This window comes from Procambarus clarkii, chromosome 91 (genome assembly GCF_040958095.1).
Source record: "Procambarus clarkii isolate CNS0578487 chromosome 91, FALCON_Pclarkii_2.0, whole genome shotgun sequence".
Taxonomy (NCBI): Eukaryota; Metazoa; Arthropoda; class Malacostraca; order Decapoda; family Cambaridae; genus Procambarus; species Procambarus clarkii.
Genome location: NC_091240.1, coordinates 2142554 through 2159063, shown reverse-complemented (window position 1 = coordinate 2159063; position 16510 = coordinate 2142554). Strand labels below are relative to the sequence as shown.

The following is a 16510-nucleotide window of genomic DNA, read 5'->3' as shown; positions in this document are numbered from 1 at the left end:
ACGTTATTGTTAGGGGAATATTTTGTGTTCAAAATGATATCAAGTTTCAAGGTAAATATATGCTGAATATGTATATTGATATCATCTACGTATATTGTTCCTTAGACGGTGACCGTCAAGTTTGTTATCTGAGATTATAACACTCCATAATGTTTGTTATCTGAGACGATAACGCTCCCTCCTTCCTATCTTTACAGTTATATTGCATCCACATCCTAATATATTCCAGCAGCCTATAGTTACTTCATAGATATTTGATTACACTGAATTAAATTTTGAACGAAAGTATTTACTTAAATATCTGGTTACTGTATTAGGGTTTAACGTATATAGATGATGACCTATGGGCTTATGCTTAACAAATTTATACAACTATACCGTATACAACCCTGACTTTGTTCGTCAAATGTGAGTATTTGAAATTTATAAATTTGGTGGACAAAAAGAGCCTCATGTAAATAGGCAGGTTCGTACACTTATTAGGTTAGGTGGTGGGTTAGTGTAGATTCGTACACTTATTATTAAATTAAATATAGAGAACAAATATCAACGAACAATATAAATGAATTGCAAAATGACTCAAAAACAGCATAATTAAAACACACTTCAATTTATAAACATTTTATACACATGCACTAATAATCTGAATGTATAAATACATTATATATCAAAAGGCATTTATTATATTTCAATTTCATATGATTAGGCTCTAATAGCCAGTTTCCTTTAGACACGGGAGTCTCTGGATCATTATGGAAGTCACGCGCTAAATAACAGTTATATTACTGGGAAGTAACTTGGAATGAGGGTCCGGTCCCCCAAGAGCCATTTCCGGGAGGGGGATGATATTCCATTTCCTCAGCTCCGCTACCTGGAGGGGTCGCTGTGCCCAAGACAGCGCTCTGCCAAGGTGAGAGTGGGAAGCTTTGAGTGCTGATCACTGCTTACCAGTGCCACAAGGCAAAACTGGGTCCCTCTCCTATACATTCACTCCGGATCAATCGAATATTGTAGTACTGTTGGGACGAACTGCGTCGATTCCCAAGCCATCCAGTGCCACCAGGATGAACTGGATTGATATATACATTTTACTGCCCTCCCGAGACGAGCTTGGTTAACCTCCCGAATATTCAATGATACTAGGACGAGCTGGATCGATCTATCACTATCCCGGGCATTCTGAGACGAGCTAGTTCTGTCGTCCAGGGCCGCTCCTACAGGGGAACACACGGGGCATCAGTCACCCAGGCAGTCTGCTAGCCTCGTGCCATCCTTTCTTGATTTGTACTATTGATAAGACTGAAGTCGCTTGCTGCTAGTAAGAAGAGATTATGATAAACATACAATTATTAAATATTTAAATATTACATTTTTAGTGCACACTTTGGCATATCAAGCAGCAATAAATTACTTGGATGTTGCAAGTACATGACGACCAAGACAGTACCAGTGAGCTTTTAAAGCAAATGAGCTGAAAATCTATTTATCTGCCTCGGTTATTAAACATTCTCGTTTTGAGTAATCGTGACAAGATATATCTTTGAAATTTTATTTTGTTTAGAGGTGAAATGATTTGTAAACAGTAAAATTAAGTGTTAGGCTACAAGTGGAGTGCATATATTGGTTCCAGTTTCATACTTAGGATCACCAGGGGCCCTCATCACAACCACCAACAGAGGCCCCTATAATCTCCCCCTTCATTACAAAATCCACCACTTTCACTATACATGACCCACCACTATTTACTGCACAGGACACACCACTATTTATTGCACAGGACACACCACTTTCACTACACAGGATCCACCATCATCATCACCACACAGGACCCACCACTATCACGACAACACAGTACTCACCACCACACAAGACTCAGGTGTGAAGGATGGATGAAATTGTTTATGTAATAATCTAAGATGAGGTCTGATAAAGACCTTTTGTGCCCTCTGTAATGCTTTTGCGCTACCGCTCACAGGATGAGTATGGGGTGCACAATAAACTAGCCGCCTTCGGCGGCAACAACAACAAAAACAGGACTCACCATACTGTTGCACTACTGGTGAAGGTGGTGGTCGGTAGCCTGCCAGGAAGTGTTGATACCAACATGAGCGACGTGCTGGAAGTTGGTGGGCGGCCCGACGATCATCTTCCTGGAGAGAGTGGGAGCAGTTACCACGAGAAGGTACCAAGCCGGCCACACTATGTACACACCCCCCCCCCCCTCTGTCTCAAGGGAGATTAATAAGGAAATAAATACCCCACAGGATGCCAGCACCAGAACAAAAGGACACAAATCGAGTGCCATTTGAGGAATCGGATTCGCCAAGGATTCTATCCAGAGACAGGTGACCCAGAGGGACGATGGAAACAAGACGTACAATTCAGTTGTTGAACGTTCAGATTATCACCCTCATAATCTGAACATTCTGCGAGGAGATGTACGACTAAGTGGGGTGATGCAGTTCGGACAATAAGGAGCAGCTCCTGCAGGAAAATGCAGATGTTAAGCTTGAAACTACGAGCCCCATAATACAATAGGGACCCCATGGTTGGAGGTCAACTTCAAGACGTGCCGGACCAACCGGGCTAAGGTGCGTCCTGCGAGCCGCTCCAAGCAACACCCTGTTGGATAAAGTTCTCACAAGTCAAGCCTGGCCTCGGCCGGGCTTGATTTATACATCTACTTGCGGAGTAGAAGAACTCCCAGAACCCCATTGCGGTACAATTCAGGTACGACTCCATATACAGCTATAAATATTGATATGATAGTGCCCAATGTGCTCTGGAATCTATGCACCAGTCTATTAAGAGTTGAGAGACGAAACCCAAGAGCCGTGGCTCAAGTACAATTAGGCGAGTACACAGATTGGTGCAGGGAAACCCCCCTCCTCCCCCCCAGGTACCACAACCTGTCAATCAGGAAAAATCAATCACGCGATTCACAAATTACTTCCCCATACATGGTAGTTCACCAAATTATTACTTCTAATTACTTACATGCTAATAATCGCCTAGTGCGGGTTCTAACATAATTACGCACAAAATGTAATTTCTGGCTGGAGTGAACAAGTGTAAACAATGCTTACATATTAAGACAAATATAAAACCATTTAGTTTACACTCTGAAGAGTGATGTATACTGGTCAACACTGTGTAAAGCCAAGACATCCAAGACACTGCTGGCTAAGAAATACATAGATGAACCACATTAAGAAAAGGCATATGAATCGGTTTAATAAAAACATAAGATAAAGTCATAAGGAACTGATTAAAATTAAAAAAAAAATAGATTTAAGAAGAACTGGTTTGGTGAGAGAACTAAGGATCAGCCCGTCTTCTCGAGCGTTCCCAAACGTCACTAAATTGATGTACTATATTGCACAACCCAACTCTAACCTAACCGAAGACCCACGAATAGAAAACGGGGCATCACGTCAATTCTGCGACCCGATATGATTTTCAGCACAGCTTTTTGTCCTTACGGGGATTTTTATCTCAAAATGCGATGTATTCGAGAGGCTTATCAGTAAGATCACGGAGGACAGAAGAAAATGTATATATGGTGGTTAGCATTGTAAATGTGTGGCCACGTCTGTGGTAGAAAATAATAATAAAAAAAAAATAAATAAATAAAAAAAAAAAAAAAAAAAAAGTAAGATCACCAGTACACACACACAAACAAATCACAATAACGTGATATATCAAATGAATAAATCCACAAGGGCCTTAATGAGGGTTCGAAGCTACGCACTGGATGTTCCCAGACGCGCTCTAGTATCCCAAGCCGCGTCCCTGAGGCCAGTATCTTAGCAAGCTTTAAAAAGCTGGTCGAACGATGAGGTATGAACTTAGACCTGGCACGTCTGGGCCAATAGCAATGTTGCTATGATCATATACCCTAAGACAGTTCGTTGTTGCCTTCAACAACGTTCTGGCAGCTCCTGCGACGGCGCTGGAACCAAGCGTATTGGCGCTTGCCTTTCCATTGTACAATTTCAGCAACGTGGACCCGCTGCATGGGTAACAGCTTCTCCATATCGACCTACACTGGCTTTGCGCCCCTGGAGAGGACACTCCAGCCTCGACAACCAGAGTGCAACTCCATAGTCTCCCGAGACTGATGGATGCCTACTACTACTACTGTGATCATATATCATATGATGTCCTCTGTAGGGTCCTGGGTGACCTTACCTGACCTTAGCGGGCTGGGCGGGGTCATGTTGTTGTTGGCTCTGGCTGGGGTCCCCTCTGTTCGTCCTGCCATCTCCCTGGCCGTATAGAATACACATTATACATTGTACAATACGCATAATACATCATAATGCACATACATCGTACGGTACACTTATCGTACAGTATACATCATACAATACACTAATACATCGTACATTGTAGTCATTACTGATACCGTTGTTCTCGCAACTAGATTATTTTTGACCACTATATCACTACACAGAATGCAAGCTATATCGTATTTATCATAAAATGTCAGTAGTTGTTTCTAGTGGCGTAGAGGCGAGTAATCCGACCAGAAGTGCAGCGGATTCTCAGCCTAATTCCGTTTCGGAGAGGATACTTCCCAGTTTTATTTAGTGGACCTCGTCCGTAGCTAGGATACAAGCCGCATCGTCCACAAGGCTGTTCGCCAACGGATTTAAAACCTACCTAACGAAAACTCAAGCTACAGGCTTTGACCGAAAAAACATCTCCAATCCACGGTGGAAAGGCCACTGAACTTTCCAGCCCCCCTCTCTCCACATCCAGATCCTCTTCCAAGAATTTCACCGCCCCATCCTTCTTCCTCCCACATCTTCTCCAAGCTCTTTGGACATCAAAGCTCAAAGCTAACTAATCTATCCTAACTCAATCTGGCCTAACAGTGTAACCTGAACTAATACTAACAATTAAAGCCCTATATATATAATATAGGGCTTTGCCAATCAGAAAACGAGCTTGGTCAAACCGTTTCTGTACGATTTGACTTCAACCAATTCAAAATAATTGTAGGATTTATACATACTTCCTTTGTTGGGCTTTTGGAGAGTTGGCGGTGGACGGTGTCCCGGTCGAGGTGACAGATGTGCTGGAAATTGGTGGGTGGACCGATCATGTCCTTGCTGCAGGGAGAGATGACCATGTTACAACACAACTCTGCTGTTCTTTAACACTCTCGGCCGCGGAGTGCTCGCTACGGTTATTGACTTCCTCGCATTCTGCGTCTTAAGCACATGCACAAATAAACATTTTATATTTTGTTGGCCAAACCCCACACTAGAAAGTGAAGAGACGACGACGTTTCGGTCCGTCCTGGACCATTCTCAAGTCGATTGTGATAATGGTCTAGTACGGACCGAAACGCCGTCGTCTAGTGTGTGGTATGGTAAATATTTTTCAACCACGTTATTGTGACTCATCTGCATTTTATATTGGTTTAATATTTTGTTCTAGCCACACTAATGACCAAGTAATAAGAAATAATTTATAAGTAAAAACCATGAAATCTTCACTTTGTAACTAGAGACAATGCGCTTGGGGAAGCATTACACGGTGTTTAAACCAGTGTCAGGTGCTCCCAGCCGTCACATCGTAGGGGATCACACTGGGCCCACACCCTCCCCATCATTCCTAGGGGCCCATTCTGCCATAGTCTTCATAAGAGATCTCTTGGCAGCGTGGAAAATTACTCTACCTCCTGCTGGAAACGTCTGGGATTCAAATCCCTTTTCTCAAATTATGTGCATAATAATCCAACAGAGGCGCCATCATCTGGGTAGGGGGCCCCAGTACATTGCCTTGTCCGGGGTACTACAATGCTGTTAAAACGGTCCCGAGTCTGTGGTCTCTGGTATGTCACGGTGATCTGTCATGTCAAGATGCCATTTGTCATGTCACAGTGTTTTGTCAAATTTTACGAATCCTTCTGTCATTCCATGGAGTAATGAGGGTGTTTTGGATGGCAGGATCACGCCCTAAGAGTATAATGGTACCTCCATTGGATAATGAAATACCTACCCTCACTATTTTCGAGAAATTAACTTGACTATTCTTACACACACTACAACACACACACATGGGCGCGCGTGCACTTAAATTTTAAGTGTGTAAAGTTTAAATTACTTGGGTACGCGTGTGTGTGTACTTACGTACACACACACACACACACACAAGGATACGAATGTTTCCTCACCTGAGTCCAAAAGAAAGTGGTGGGGTGCGAGGAAAGGCGTCCTCCATGGTGCGAGGTGTGGACCAGCGCTGGTTCTGCCACTGGGCCTCCTCCAGGACCCAGTCAGAGGTGGACCATCGCTGGTTCTGCCACGGGACCTCCTGCTGGCCCCAGTTAGTGAACCAGTGCTGGTTCTCCCACTGCCCTTCCTCTTGGTCTCCGCCAATGTCCTGTATCCGGCTCTCCACATCCGGTTCTGGCTTGTCCTGATCATTGTAACAGAAACCCGAAATTAGGAACGTTTCCACAAAATCAAATGCCCAGAAATGTTCACTCTTAACATGAACTGACGCAGGACTCACCGCTCTAGATGGGTCGTTGAAGTGGTCATCAGTGACCTCGACCACTGGGCTGTTGAACCCGACATGTTTCACATGCTGGAAATTGGTGGGCGGACCGATCATGTCCTTCCTGGAAAGAAAGGAACCTCTCACAACAGCTGTCTCCCAGTTTACCCCACTATTAACTTTCCATCAACCTGATATTGGAGTCACACCTCATGAGTTCCTGGAGACCTTGAGCTCCTTGAGCTCCGTAAAGCTCATATGCCTCCTACCTCACCCACCCTCAGGCTCGGCTCGTCCAAGCTGTGGAGGTCTCAAGAGGTATATTAGTAAATTAGTCCGCAATGCAATCAAAATTGATATTTTCTGGAGTAACTATTTATCAGAATAGATATGGTTAGTCCTGGGGTGCGTTAGGTTAAGATTTTGAGTCTGATGGTAATTGTTTCTATTTACAGTAGGTGAGTGAAACATTTAGAGCAGCCCATCCTCACGCTCTCCCGTCCAAGCAGCAGCTCACCACATATTCATAAATGTTAACATGTAGTTTAATTAATAAAAAAAATTATTTTGTGATATTAATATAAGTGCATATTATAATATTGTGCATATTTAGGCATAGTGTAAATGCCTATCTACACCTGTGCCTGTGCAAATACCTGTGCTAGGTATTTTAGTAGTTTGTAGTTAATTGTATTTGTAGTATTTTGCAGTATTTTAGTAGTTTGCAGTTAATTGTATTTGTAGTATGTGAGTGATGCATTTAGAAAGGTGCGATTCCAACAGAGGAAGAGAGCAAAGCGCTGCTCAAGAAAAGTTGTGAATCACGTAAGAAGAGTTTTTCGTTCATGGGGTGGGGCCGCTGGAGGGAGAGGCATGTGGCCACTGTTTATGAAGGTGGTCTGTCCTACCTCAGCCTGGGCGAGGGCGCGCGCGTCCTCCCGGCACCAGCTTTACCCCGCAGTCTACCGTCCTGCTGGGAAAGGTCCATCACGTCCCTCTGTGCATCACGGCGCTCAAACAAGTCCGGCACAGATTTTCGAGTCCTTGGAGCCTGCGTCTGTTGGAGAATGGCGAATATTGCTCACTTTAATCAAGCAAGTAAAGGCTGTATATCTGGCCGGTGGATTAAACACCTACGACCATAATAAATGTTCACAAGTAATAGGAGTTGTCCAGTAGTATTTTTTTGGTATTTGCATCTAACATTTGCTTTCAAAATAAATATCCAGCTGTCTACAGAGTCAACTCACCTTCCTTAAGCGCTGCAGCTTCTGGCCGACAGCGTCGCGACGCGGGTGAGAGGAAGGTGGGGAGGTTGTGGGTGGATCAGTCATGTCTTTACTGGGTGGAGAAGAAGTAAGCTTATTGTCTTAGTTTAGGATATAAATAACCTCAGCCTATTATATCTGAAACTCCGCCCATATTGCTTCAAGGAGACGAGTGTCGAGTACCTCACACAGACAGATAAATTTTGCCTCAAGGGGCGAGTTTATTATGCCCAATAAACTCGCCCCTCGGGGCAAAAAAAAAAAAAAATCAGACAGTACCTGAGCTCAGCTGTTGGTGGAGGGAGGGGCGGCGGGGAGTCGCTGGCAGTGCTGGCTGTCGACCACAGATGGTGTTCCCACTGGGCCTCCTGCTCCTGCTGCTGCTTTGGTTGATGCTCCTGCTGCTGCTGTTCCTTCCCCTCACTGTCCACAAAGTCACTTATCCCACCACGAGTCTCGAGGTCAGGCCTGTACTGGTCCTCCACTTTGACCTGCGCGAGAATAATATGTACAAATTTTGAGCCAGACTCACCATTTTCAAATTATTATTATCTACATTAACAAAGCACCAAGGTTTCATTTAGTTCGTATATTATGTGCCGCCCACGACCCATCGTATGGGTGGTGGTGAAAGGACTACACAACATTCAGATACAGGGTGCTGCTTACTGTTATGGGTGGCTCCTGCTGCTGCTGCTCCTCGCTGCCCTGCCGCCAGGACTGGAACCCAACGTGAACCACATGCTGGAAATTGGTAGGCGGCCCAATCAAGTCCTTCCTGCAAGTAAGTAATTATCAAAAGAAGGCACCAAGCCGGGACGGCTATGTAGCACGTCCTGCTAGTTGAGTGTCCATCACGTACAATTACACTATTTATAATATTTATAGCCTGCAAATGCAATTGGGAAAATACATGATAACAACACTTACGGTCCCTGAGAAAGCCTCTAGGTAGCAGTGGACGTGAGAACTTACTTCACTCCACCGTTGAGAGGTCCTGAACGGGGCTTGGGACGGCACAGTGTTGGAGAGGTGCCCGCCTGTTGGCCCGAAGACATCTCTGTCTCTCTGCCTTCTTCCGGTACGCCTGGCGGATATTCTTGTGACTCCGGTGTATGTTTCTCTGGTGGACGAGTGTTGCGCTGTTCAGAGACGCTCATTAGCAACTTCTTGCGAAACAAGACTAGACAAAAAGACTAATAAACATTTATGCTGTTCCAAAAGTCTAATGACCTTTAGTACCAATTCGACCAATTTATTTTATTTGTACTGTATATTTTTTTTGCATGCAAGTTTTTGTTTGGCTAATTAAGGCGATGTGCAGGTGGGTGGAGGTGGTCACTCACCAGCCAGAGTGTCCGGCCCTCACTGCCAGCCACCTGGGGGTCCCGGGGCGGCTCCTGGACCCGCACTCTGCTGAACAAATACAAAATAAGTGTCATTGTTCAAAACTGCCACAAGTGACATTATTTTGATAAAATATGTTTTAAAATTATATTGAATGTTGGTTTACATTTCCAACTTTGGTATAAGATGTTATTGTGGGAGTAAGTGGGTGGTGATGCGGGCGTGCCTGGGTGGTGGTGGTGGTGGGGATGCGGGTGGTGGTGGTGGGGATGCGGGTGGTGGGGTGGGGATGCGGGTGGTGGTGTGGGCGTACCTGGGTGGTGGTGGTGGGGATGCGGGTGGTGTGTGGGCGTGCCTGGGTGGTGGCGGGGTGGGGATGCGGGTGGTGTGTGTGGGCGTACCTGGGTGGTGGTGGTGGTGGGGGGGATGCGGGTGGTGGTGTGGGCGTACCTGGGTGGTGGTGGTGGTGGAGATGCGGGTGGTGGTGTGGGCGTACCTGGGTGGTGGCGGTGGTGGGGATGCGGGTGGTGGTGTGGGCGTACCTGGGTGGTGGCGGTGGTGGGGATGCAGGTGGTGGTGTGGGCGTACCTGGGTGGTGGCGGTGGTGGGGATGCGGGTGGTGGTGTGGGCGTACCTGGGTGGTGGCGGTGGTGGGGATGCGGGTGGTGATGCGGGCGTGCCTGGGTGGTGGTGGGGTGGGGATGCGGGTGGTGTGTGTGGGCGTACCTGGGTGGTGGTTGTGGTGTGGGCGTGCCTGGGTGGTGGTGGTGGGGATGCGGGTGGTGTGTGGGCGTGCCTGGGTGGTGGCGGGGTGGGGATGCGGGTGGTGTGTGTGGGCGTACCTGGGTGGTGGTGGGGGATGCGGGTGGTGGTGTGGGCGTGCCTGGGTGGTGGTGGTGGTGTGGGCGTGCCTGGGTGGTGGTGAAGCGGGTGGTGTGTGGGCGTGCCTGGGTGGTGGCGGGGTGGGGATGCGGGTGGTGTGTGTGGGCGTACCTGGGTGGTGGTGGTGGTGGGGGATGCGGGTGGTGGTGTGGGCGTGCCTGGGTGGTGGTGGGGTGGGGATGCGGGTGGTGATGTGGGCGTATCTAGGTGGTGGTGGTGGGGATGCGGGTGGTGGTGTGGGCGTGCCTGGGTGGTGGCGGGGTGGGGATGCGGGTGGTGTGTGTGGGCGTACCTGGGTGGTGGCGGTGTGGGGATGCGTGTGGAGGGTTCAGGTCGGGGCAGCACGTACTCAAACTCTCCCAGACACTCCATGCTCTCTGGAGTTCTTCCAGTGGACCCTCTTCCCTGCTTAAGATTTGCCTGTTACGGAACATAAACACAGTCAGTCATGTATGAAAGCTCAGAAAAACTTTTGTAAATGATATTAATATCATTTACAAAACAGTATATTAATAGACTTATGACTAAACATAAACAAAATAATTAAATCTTTGTTTTAATAATTATCGACGTGTGTGTAAGTAGTGGAAATGTTTGTCTTCCCTCAAGGACTCACCATCTTCATCAGCTGCTGGAGTTCCAGGTCGTCTGCGTCTGGACCAACATGGAGCACGTGCTGGAAGTCTGTGGGTGGGCCGATCATGTCCTTACTGAGAAAAGGGAAATAAGACGGGCCAGAGCTGTAATATAGTTCACGAGCCTCAGTGAGAGTCCTAAAGCTAGTGTCTCGTGTCAGATAACCAAGATTCGTCACTGTTTGGTTCCTACCTGATCACTGTACGGGGCGGAGGAAGTGGTGCGGTGGCGTCGTCTACAGTGTCGAGTTTGGACCAGCGCTGCTCCTCCCACTGAACCTCCTGTTGATCTTTGCCACCTCTGGTTCGGAACCAGCGCTGGTTCTTCTGTTGGTTACTGTCGGGTTTGAACCAGGGCTGGTTCTCCCACTGGACTTCCTGTTGATCTTTACCATCACTGGGTCTGGACCAACGCTGGTCCTTCTGCTGATCACTGTCGGGTCTGGACCAGTGCTGGTTTTCTCGCTCTAACTCCTGGCGTTCTGTGTCACCATCGGTCCAGCAGTGGTTCTGCTCGTCTCCGCAATTATTACGTGAATGATACAAGTCCAGGGTTCTGGAGTCCAGTACTTTCTGCTCTTCCAAGATGGACTGCAGATAGAATTTATTTAGAGTAAAATCCTGAACATTAAAAAATGTAATATTCCTAGTGTTATATTGAAAAAGAGACTAACGCTCTCCTTCCAATATAATGTTTTCTAAGCAGGCTTTGGAAAGATAATAGCATTCTCCACAGGTTAAAATCAATATTCTTAGCATTGTACATTACTATATCTTAGTAGACCAAATTTATACATTTGACTTATGTAAAACATAAATAGTGGACTAAACATTGGTATACATCCAATGTTTCGTCACTCAGGCAAAGAGTAAAGTACTCACCACCTTGGCCTGACCATCAGGCTCACCTTCCTGTGTGTCGTCTGGGCACACGTTATCAAACCCAACATGAGTAACGTGTTGGAAGTCGGTGGGGGGTCCAATCAGGTCCTTCCTGATGGGCACCAAATGCAAGGAGAGAGAAATTGCAATGGTTTATCAAAACATTATCTGAACTAACCAAATTTTAAAAATCCATTTTGCACGTCGCATCCAAACCTTAATATGTAACAGAATATTTTTTGCTGACTATATCTAACGCCCTCGTCTCTAGTAGCAATGTCGTCTTGTGCTGTACTACATACCTGACTGGTGGTGGGTGGTGTGGGCGGCGGCCAGGTGGGCGTCTGCTCTCTCTCTGGGGCTTGACACCTCCGGCCCGGGCCTCAGTGACGCCACACACCAGCTCCGGGGTACCAAACTCGGCCATGTGTTGACGTGAGTCGTGAGTGTTGAGCTCAGCCGCGTGTTTTGTCGAGTCGCGGATACCGAACTCCTCTACGTTTCTTAGCGAGTCCCGGGTACCGGACTTCACCCAGTGGCGTCGCGAGTTACGGGTACCGGACTCCGCCATGTGTCGACTCGATTCAAGGGTTTCGGACTCAACTGCATGGCGTCGCGAGTCGCGCGTTCCGGACCCAGCCATGTGTTGTCGCAAGTCATGGATATTGGACTCAGAAACGTGTCGACGCGAGTGACGGGCTCCGGACTCAGTCACGTATTGTCGTGGGTAGCGGGTACCGGGTTCAGCCTGTCGATGAAGTAATCTCGTACACAGAAGCTTTAGTAGAAAACCTGATTATCTTTTGTTTCAGCTGATGTGATTTAAGGACTAATATAGATTTCGTTTTAGAATCCTATGTAACTTTATCTTTACTGGTATCATAAATCATAACACTCGTTTAACTATACTTAGAACTTAAACTAGCCACAATTATGAGACAGATCAAATTAATTCCGAACACACATGCTCTTTGAAACTCCTTTGCTTGATATGCATTATATCAAAGACATAAACAATGCAGAAACACATCAAAATCTAGTGTTTAGCATCGTATCCCCCCGCCCTCAACGTGAATATAGGAAATAATTAATTTAGAAAACCATGATCTCAGATTCGATCCGAGTCTTATCTCCAGGCTGAAGAGTTACGACTAGTACTGACCTTAATGGGAAGATGGTCCGGGTAATAAACTCAAGTGTCCAATTGATGTCACACTAACCTTAATAATATAATTTACGTAGTACTGAACTCAATAGCAAAGCGTTAAGACGCAGCCGCACTGGAAAAAGGCTGAGTGATGTTTAACAAGCACAGCAGTGCAAGCTGTTCACGTCTTAAAGAATAATCGGCTTGCCATTATTCTTGAAGACCAAGTCTGGGTTATGGAAGATGTAATATCGAAAAAACACTTCCGTAGGCCTCCTTTCCCTCCCAATGTTACTATATAAACGCCCTAAGGTTGGTAGCTAAACACCCTGATGTTACTATATGTAAACCACCCTAATATTACTATGTAAACACCCTAATGTTACTATATAAACACCCTAATGTTACTATATAAACAGCCTGATGTTACTTTATAAACAGCCTGATGTTACTATATAAACAGCCTGATGTTACAATATAAACAGCCTGATGTTACTAGATAAACACCCCCTGATGTTACAATATAAACAGCCAGATGTTACAATATAAACAGCCTGATGCTACTAGGTAAACACCCCCTGATGTTACTAGATAAACAGCCAGATGTTACAATATAAACAGCCTGATGCTACTAGGTAAACACCCCCTGATGTTACTATATATTAACAGCCTGATGTTACAATAGACAGACACGGTGATGGCAGGAGACCACCACCACCAAGGGGCCTATAGACTGACCTGAGGAGGCAGGAGGCGGGAGGCGAGGAGGAGCTGTGAGGGGTGGAGAGGGGTAGTGGAGCACAGTGAGTCAGTACGCGGGTCCATCATGGCCACACACCCAGACGGTGGGTCGCCAGCATGTCCTCGGCTAATATAATGTAATATTCCACAATATATGACTCACTCTTGTAACAACTGTAACAACCATTATGATTAGATGCATTATTATATTTGGCATTACGAGTGAAAATATTTCAACCTCCAGCATTAGTCTCGAGATGTTGTTAAGACATTGTTATGATAGAGAAACGATATTTTATAAGGTTCCTCAATAGTCTCTTTACCTCTTTTTTCTCTTGTAATTCTCAGTATTGGTGGTGGAGAAGGGCGGCCGTGTTGGAGATTGAGGAGGGAGTTTGATATGGTGTTCAATCTCCCACAAGTTCTCTAAGCCCGCATCACTAACCTCGTCTTCTTCAGCTAGGAATGTAACAAATAATTCCATTTAAGCCGCTTCAGCTTATATCAGTTACTATTTAAAGAGTTTTCATTTTCCTTCACAAAAAGTGCCCGTAGCCTACACTTATTTTTTTTATGGGCCACGTTTGATTAGTCAACTCCGGTTTACTGATAACTGATGGCTGTTACATCATTGTGACGTCTTGAAGAAACTAACAGCGTCACCCATCATTCATGATCATATCTCTGTCAATTTTGCGTCACAAATAAAAGCAGTTATAGTAACATTCGCCAGTTTAACAGTGACGTCTAACAACTACAGCCAACATTCCAATGACGAGCACATCCGTGTTAGCTTTCTTTGTTCTTAAATGTCACTCAAATGTATAATATTAACTCCCGGTAAAATTAAATTGCATAACTAACCCTTTGAATAATTAAAAGTGTTTATTTTACACTATATTACTATTAAGGTCAGTCTTAATCTCCTGAGTGAATAGTCTGATAAGTTTGCTATATGGCTAGAAAGATGGGAGGGGTATATGGATAGGTCGATTGGAGGAATATATGGATAGGTCTAAGGGAGGGACATATGGATACTTAATCACTTAAAGCAACCTTGGAGTTTATGAGATGAAGAATACGATATAACATCTGGCATTTACAGTGCCTGCTGTCAGATGACACAGCACTATAATACAAAAAATTATATTAACTAAATTATGTCATGCTTTCCTTATAAAATATAATATGTAATAAAATTGTGTATTGTACACAAATTCAATGAAGAAAAGGACTAGTTAGGGCTAAATACATCAATTACGTTCTCTCTTGAAGACTTTTAAAACATTCTCTCAGGTGTTTATACAAAACACAATATATTGAGATCTTGGAGGGGTAGAAATAGCCTAAACTACTCTACCATTTTGAGATGTATTTTTATTGTTTCAATAAACGTAATTAAACTTAAGATCTACATGGCTGATTCTCTGTCATTTCGCAATGTTTGTTTTAATTAAAAAATGTTTAACAATCTACTCGAATATTATACTTTCATATATATGCAGGCGATGAGTCACAATAACGTGGCTGAAGTATGTTGACCAGACCACACACTAGAAGTTGAAGGGACGACGACGTTTCGGTCCGTCCTGGACCATTCTCAAGTCAATTGTTTTCATATATAATTTAATCACTCACGATATTTAGGCTTATCCATTCCATCACATTTTAGGTTCACAATATTTATTAAGTGGTCTAAGCTGTCCCCTCACAGTGATTAATGTTTCCAAGTGTTGGCGTCAAATTTGACATCCACGTTTTATAGCTCAGTAAGTTACCTAACTTCGATTGGGGGGTATATGTTATTTACACAACTGACTTACACTGCGATGTTTAAATGTATTATCTAAGATCTTTAAGTTAAGTGAACATGGGAATCGGCATAACAAAATTTAGCAAGTCAGCCTATCATCACAATGCTATTTCAACATTGTACTTTTATATTCGCAGCACTTATTATAAATGACATACACAGCACACTCCCAATGTTTAGGGACAAACACCCAACTTACACCATTCATTAACAACAATTATGCACATTACCAGAGGAAATATTTCAAACCATTCAACTTGTCACAATTTTCGTACCACTATTCTGAAACTCCACAATATATTACAATTTAGGGTGGTCCACAATGTTAATATATATATATATATATATATATATATATATATATATATATATATATATATATATATATATATATATATATATATATATATATATATAATCTGCAGCTCATCTAATCACCATAATTAGGTACACACGGGAGATAAGATACACACTGGCGAGGTTTTACAAAGCACGGGGGAAACTGTACCTAAACAGTGCTGGTGTAGGATGTCCATGGCCGGAGAGCGGGAGCCGTCCGTGTCCTTCCCTCCTGACTGTTCACTAACAACTGACTGCGTTTATCCACTCAACAAGCTGTCAGGGCCGCCACCTCGTTGCCAGTCTCACCAACCACACGAAAAACAACCAATTACCATATTTAAAGGGCTGTCGGACACTTCTTAGGAGTCTTTAGTAGTCTTAATTTCATTAGAGCTTCTCCGATATAGTGCTCATTTTACAAGTTGTTAATTTTATTTTGAGACTGATGTACGTATAGCGGTTAGTTCTTGCTTTTGAAGGAGCTGGTATGGTAAAAGTTAGTATCCTAAGATTCGTCAAAGGAATCCATTGTATCTAATCGCATCCGTGATAACGCTGATAACAAGAGCCATTACTTATAATATAAAACATTCTCTATCGGCTACGAGGGAGACACACGTAATGCCTCTTGCGTTCACAAGATATTTAAACCAAATTTCAACATTTACTTGGATGTTAATGCTTAATAACATCAAACATGCAGTAATCAACCAGCTCAGATCACTATAAATTATATAAGGCATTATAATAATTGCTTGTTTTTTTTTTATACCGAGGGGTCATGTTTATTGCTAAGTCGCTCATCAACATACGATATGAGTGAACATACCGCCATATGCTTCATTAACATCTGTATTGACAAAATGAATATACAATTTTGCCCAATCTGAGGTCTTATTACAGTGAGGTGCTGCTCTAATTTACAGGATAAAGGTTCTTA

At 44.3% G+C, this 16510-nt stretch overlaps 1 protein-coding gene across 7 annotated transcripts; it reads right to left on the bottom strand.

Moving 5' to 3' along the window:
* Positions 1 to 605: 605 nt before the first annotated feature.
* LOC123773910 (uncharacterized) lies at positions 606 to 16047 on the bottom strand. Of its 7 annotated transcripts, none has more exons than XR_006774877.2 (20): positions 15737 to 16047; positions 13739 to 13874; positions 13413 to 13542; positions 11830 to 12275; positions 11528 to 11639; positions 10839 to 11236; positions 10627 to 10720; positions 10303 to 10430; positions 9128 to 9197; positions 8757 to 8923; positions 8451 to 8559; positions 8061 to 8272; positions 7764 to 7854; positions 7422 to 7570; positions 6529 to 6637; positions 6188 to 6432; positions 5021 to 5117; positions 4192 to 4268; positions 2042 to 2146; positions 606 to 1312 (listed from the first exon to the last, which is right to left on the bottom strand). XR_006774877.2 is itself a non-coding variant. In XM_045767869.2 (20 exons), exons 1-19 carry the CDS (start codon positions 15762 to 15764, stop codon positions 2054 to 2056), a joined length of 2895 nt encoding a protein of 964 aa, XP_045623825.2. In that variant the 5' UTR covers positions 15765 to 16007; the 3' UTR covers positions 606 to 1315; positions 2042 to 2053. The 7 variants fall into 7 exon arrangements, 6 of the variants coding, with proteins under 6 accessions (XP_045623825.2, XP_045623824.2, XP_045623827.2 ...); XM_045767869.2 differs by having other exon boundaries at positions 606 to 1315; positions 2042 to 2150; positions 15737 to 16007; XM_045767868.2 differs by having other exon boundaries at positions 2042 to 2150; positions 15737 to 16002.
* Positions 16048 to 16510: the final 463 nt, after the last annotated feature.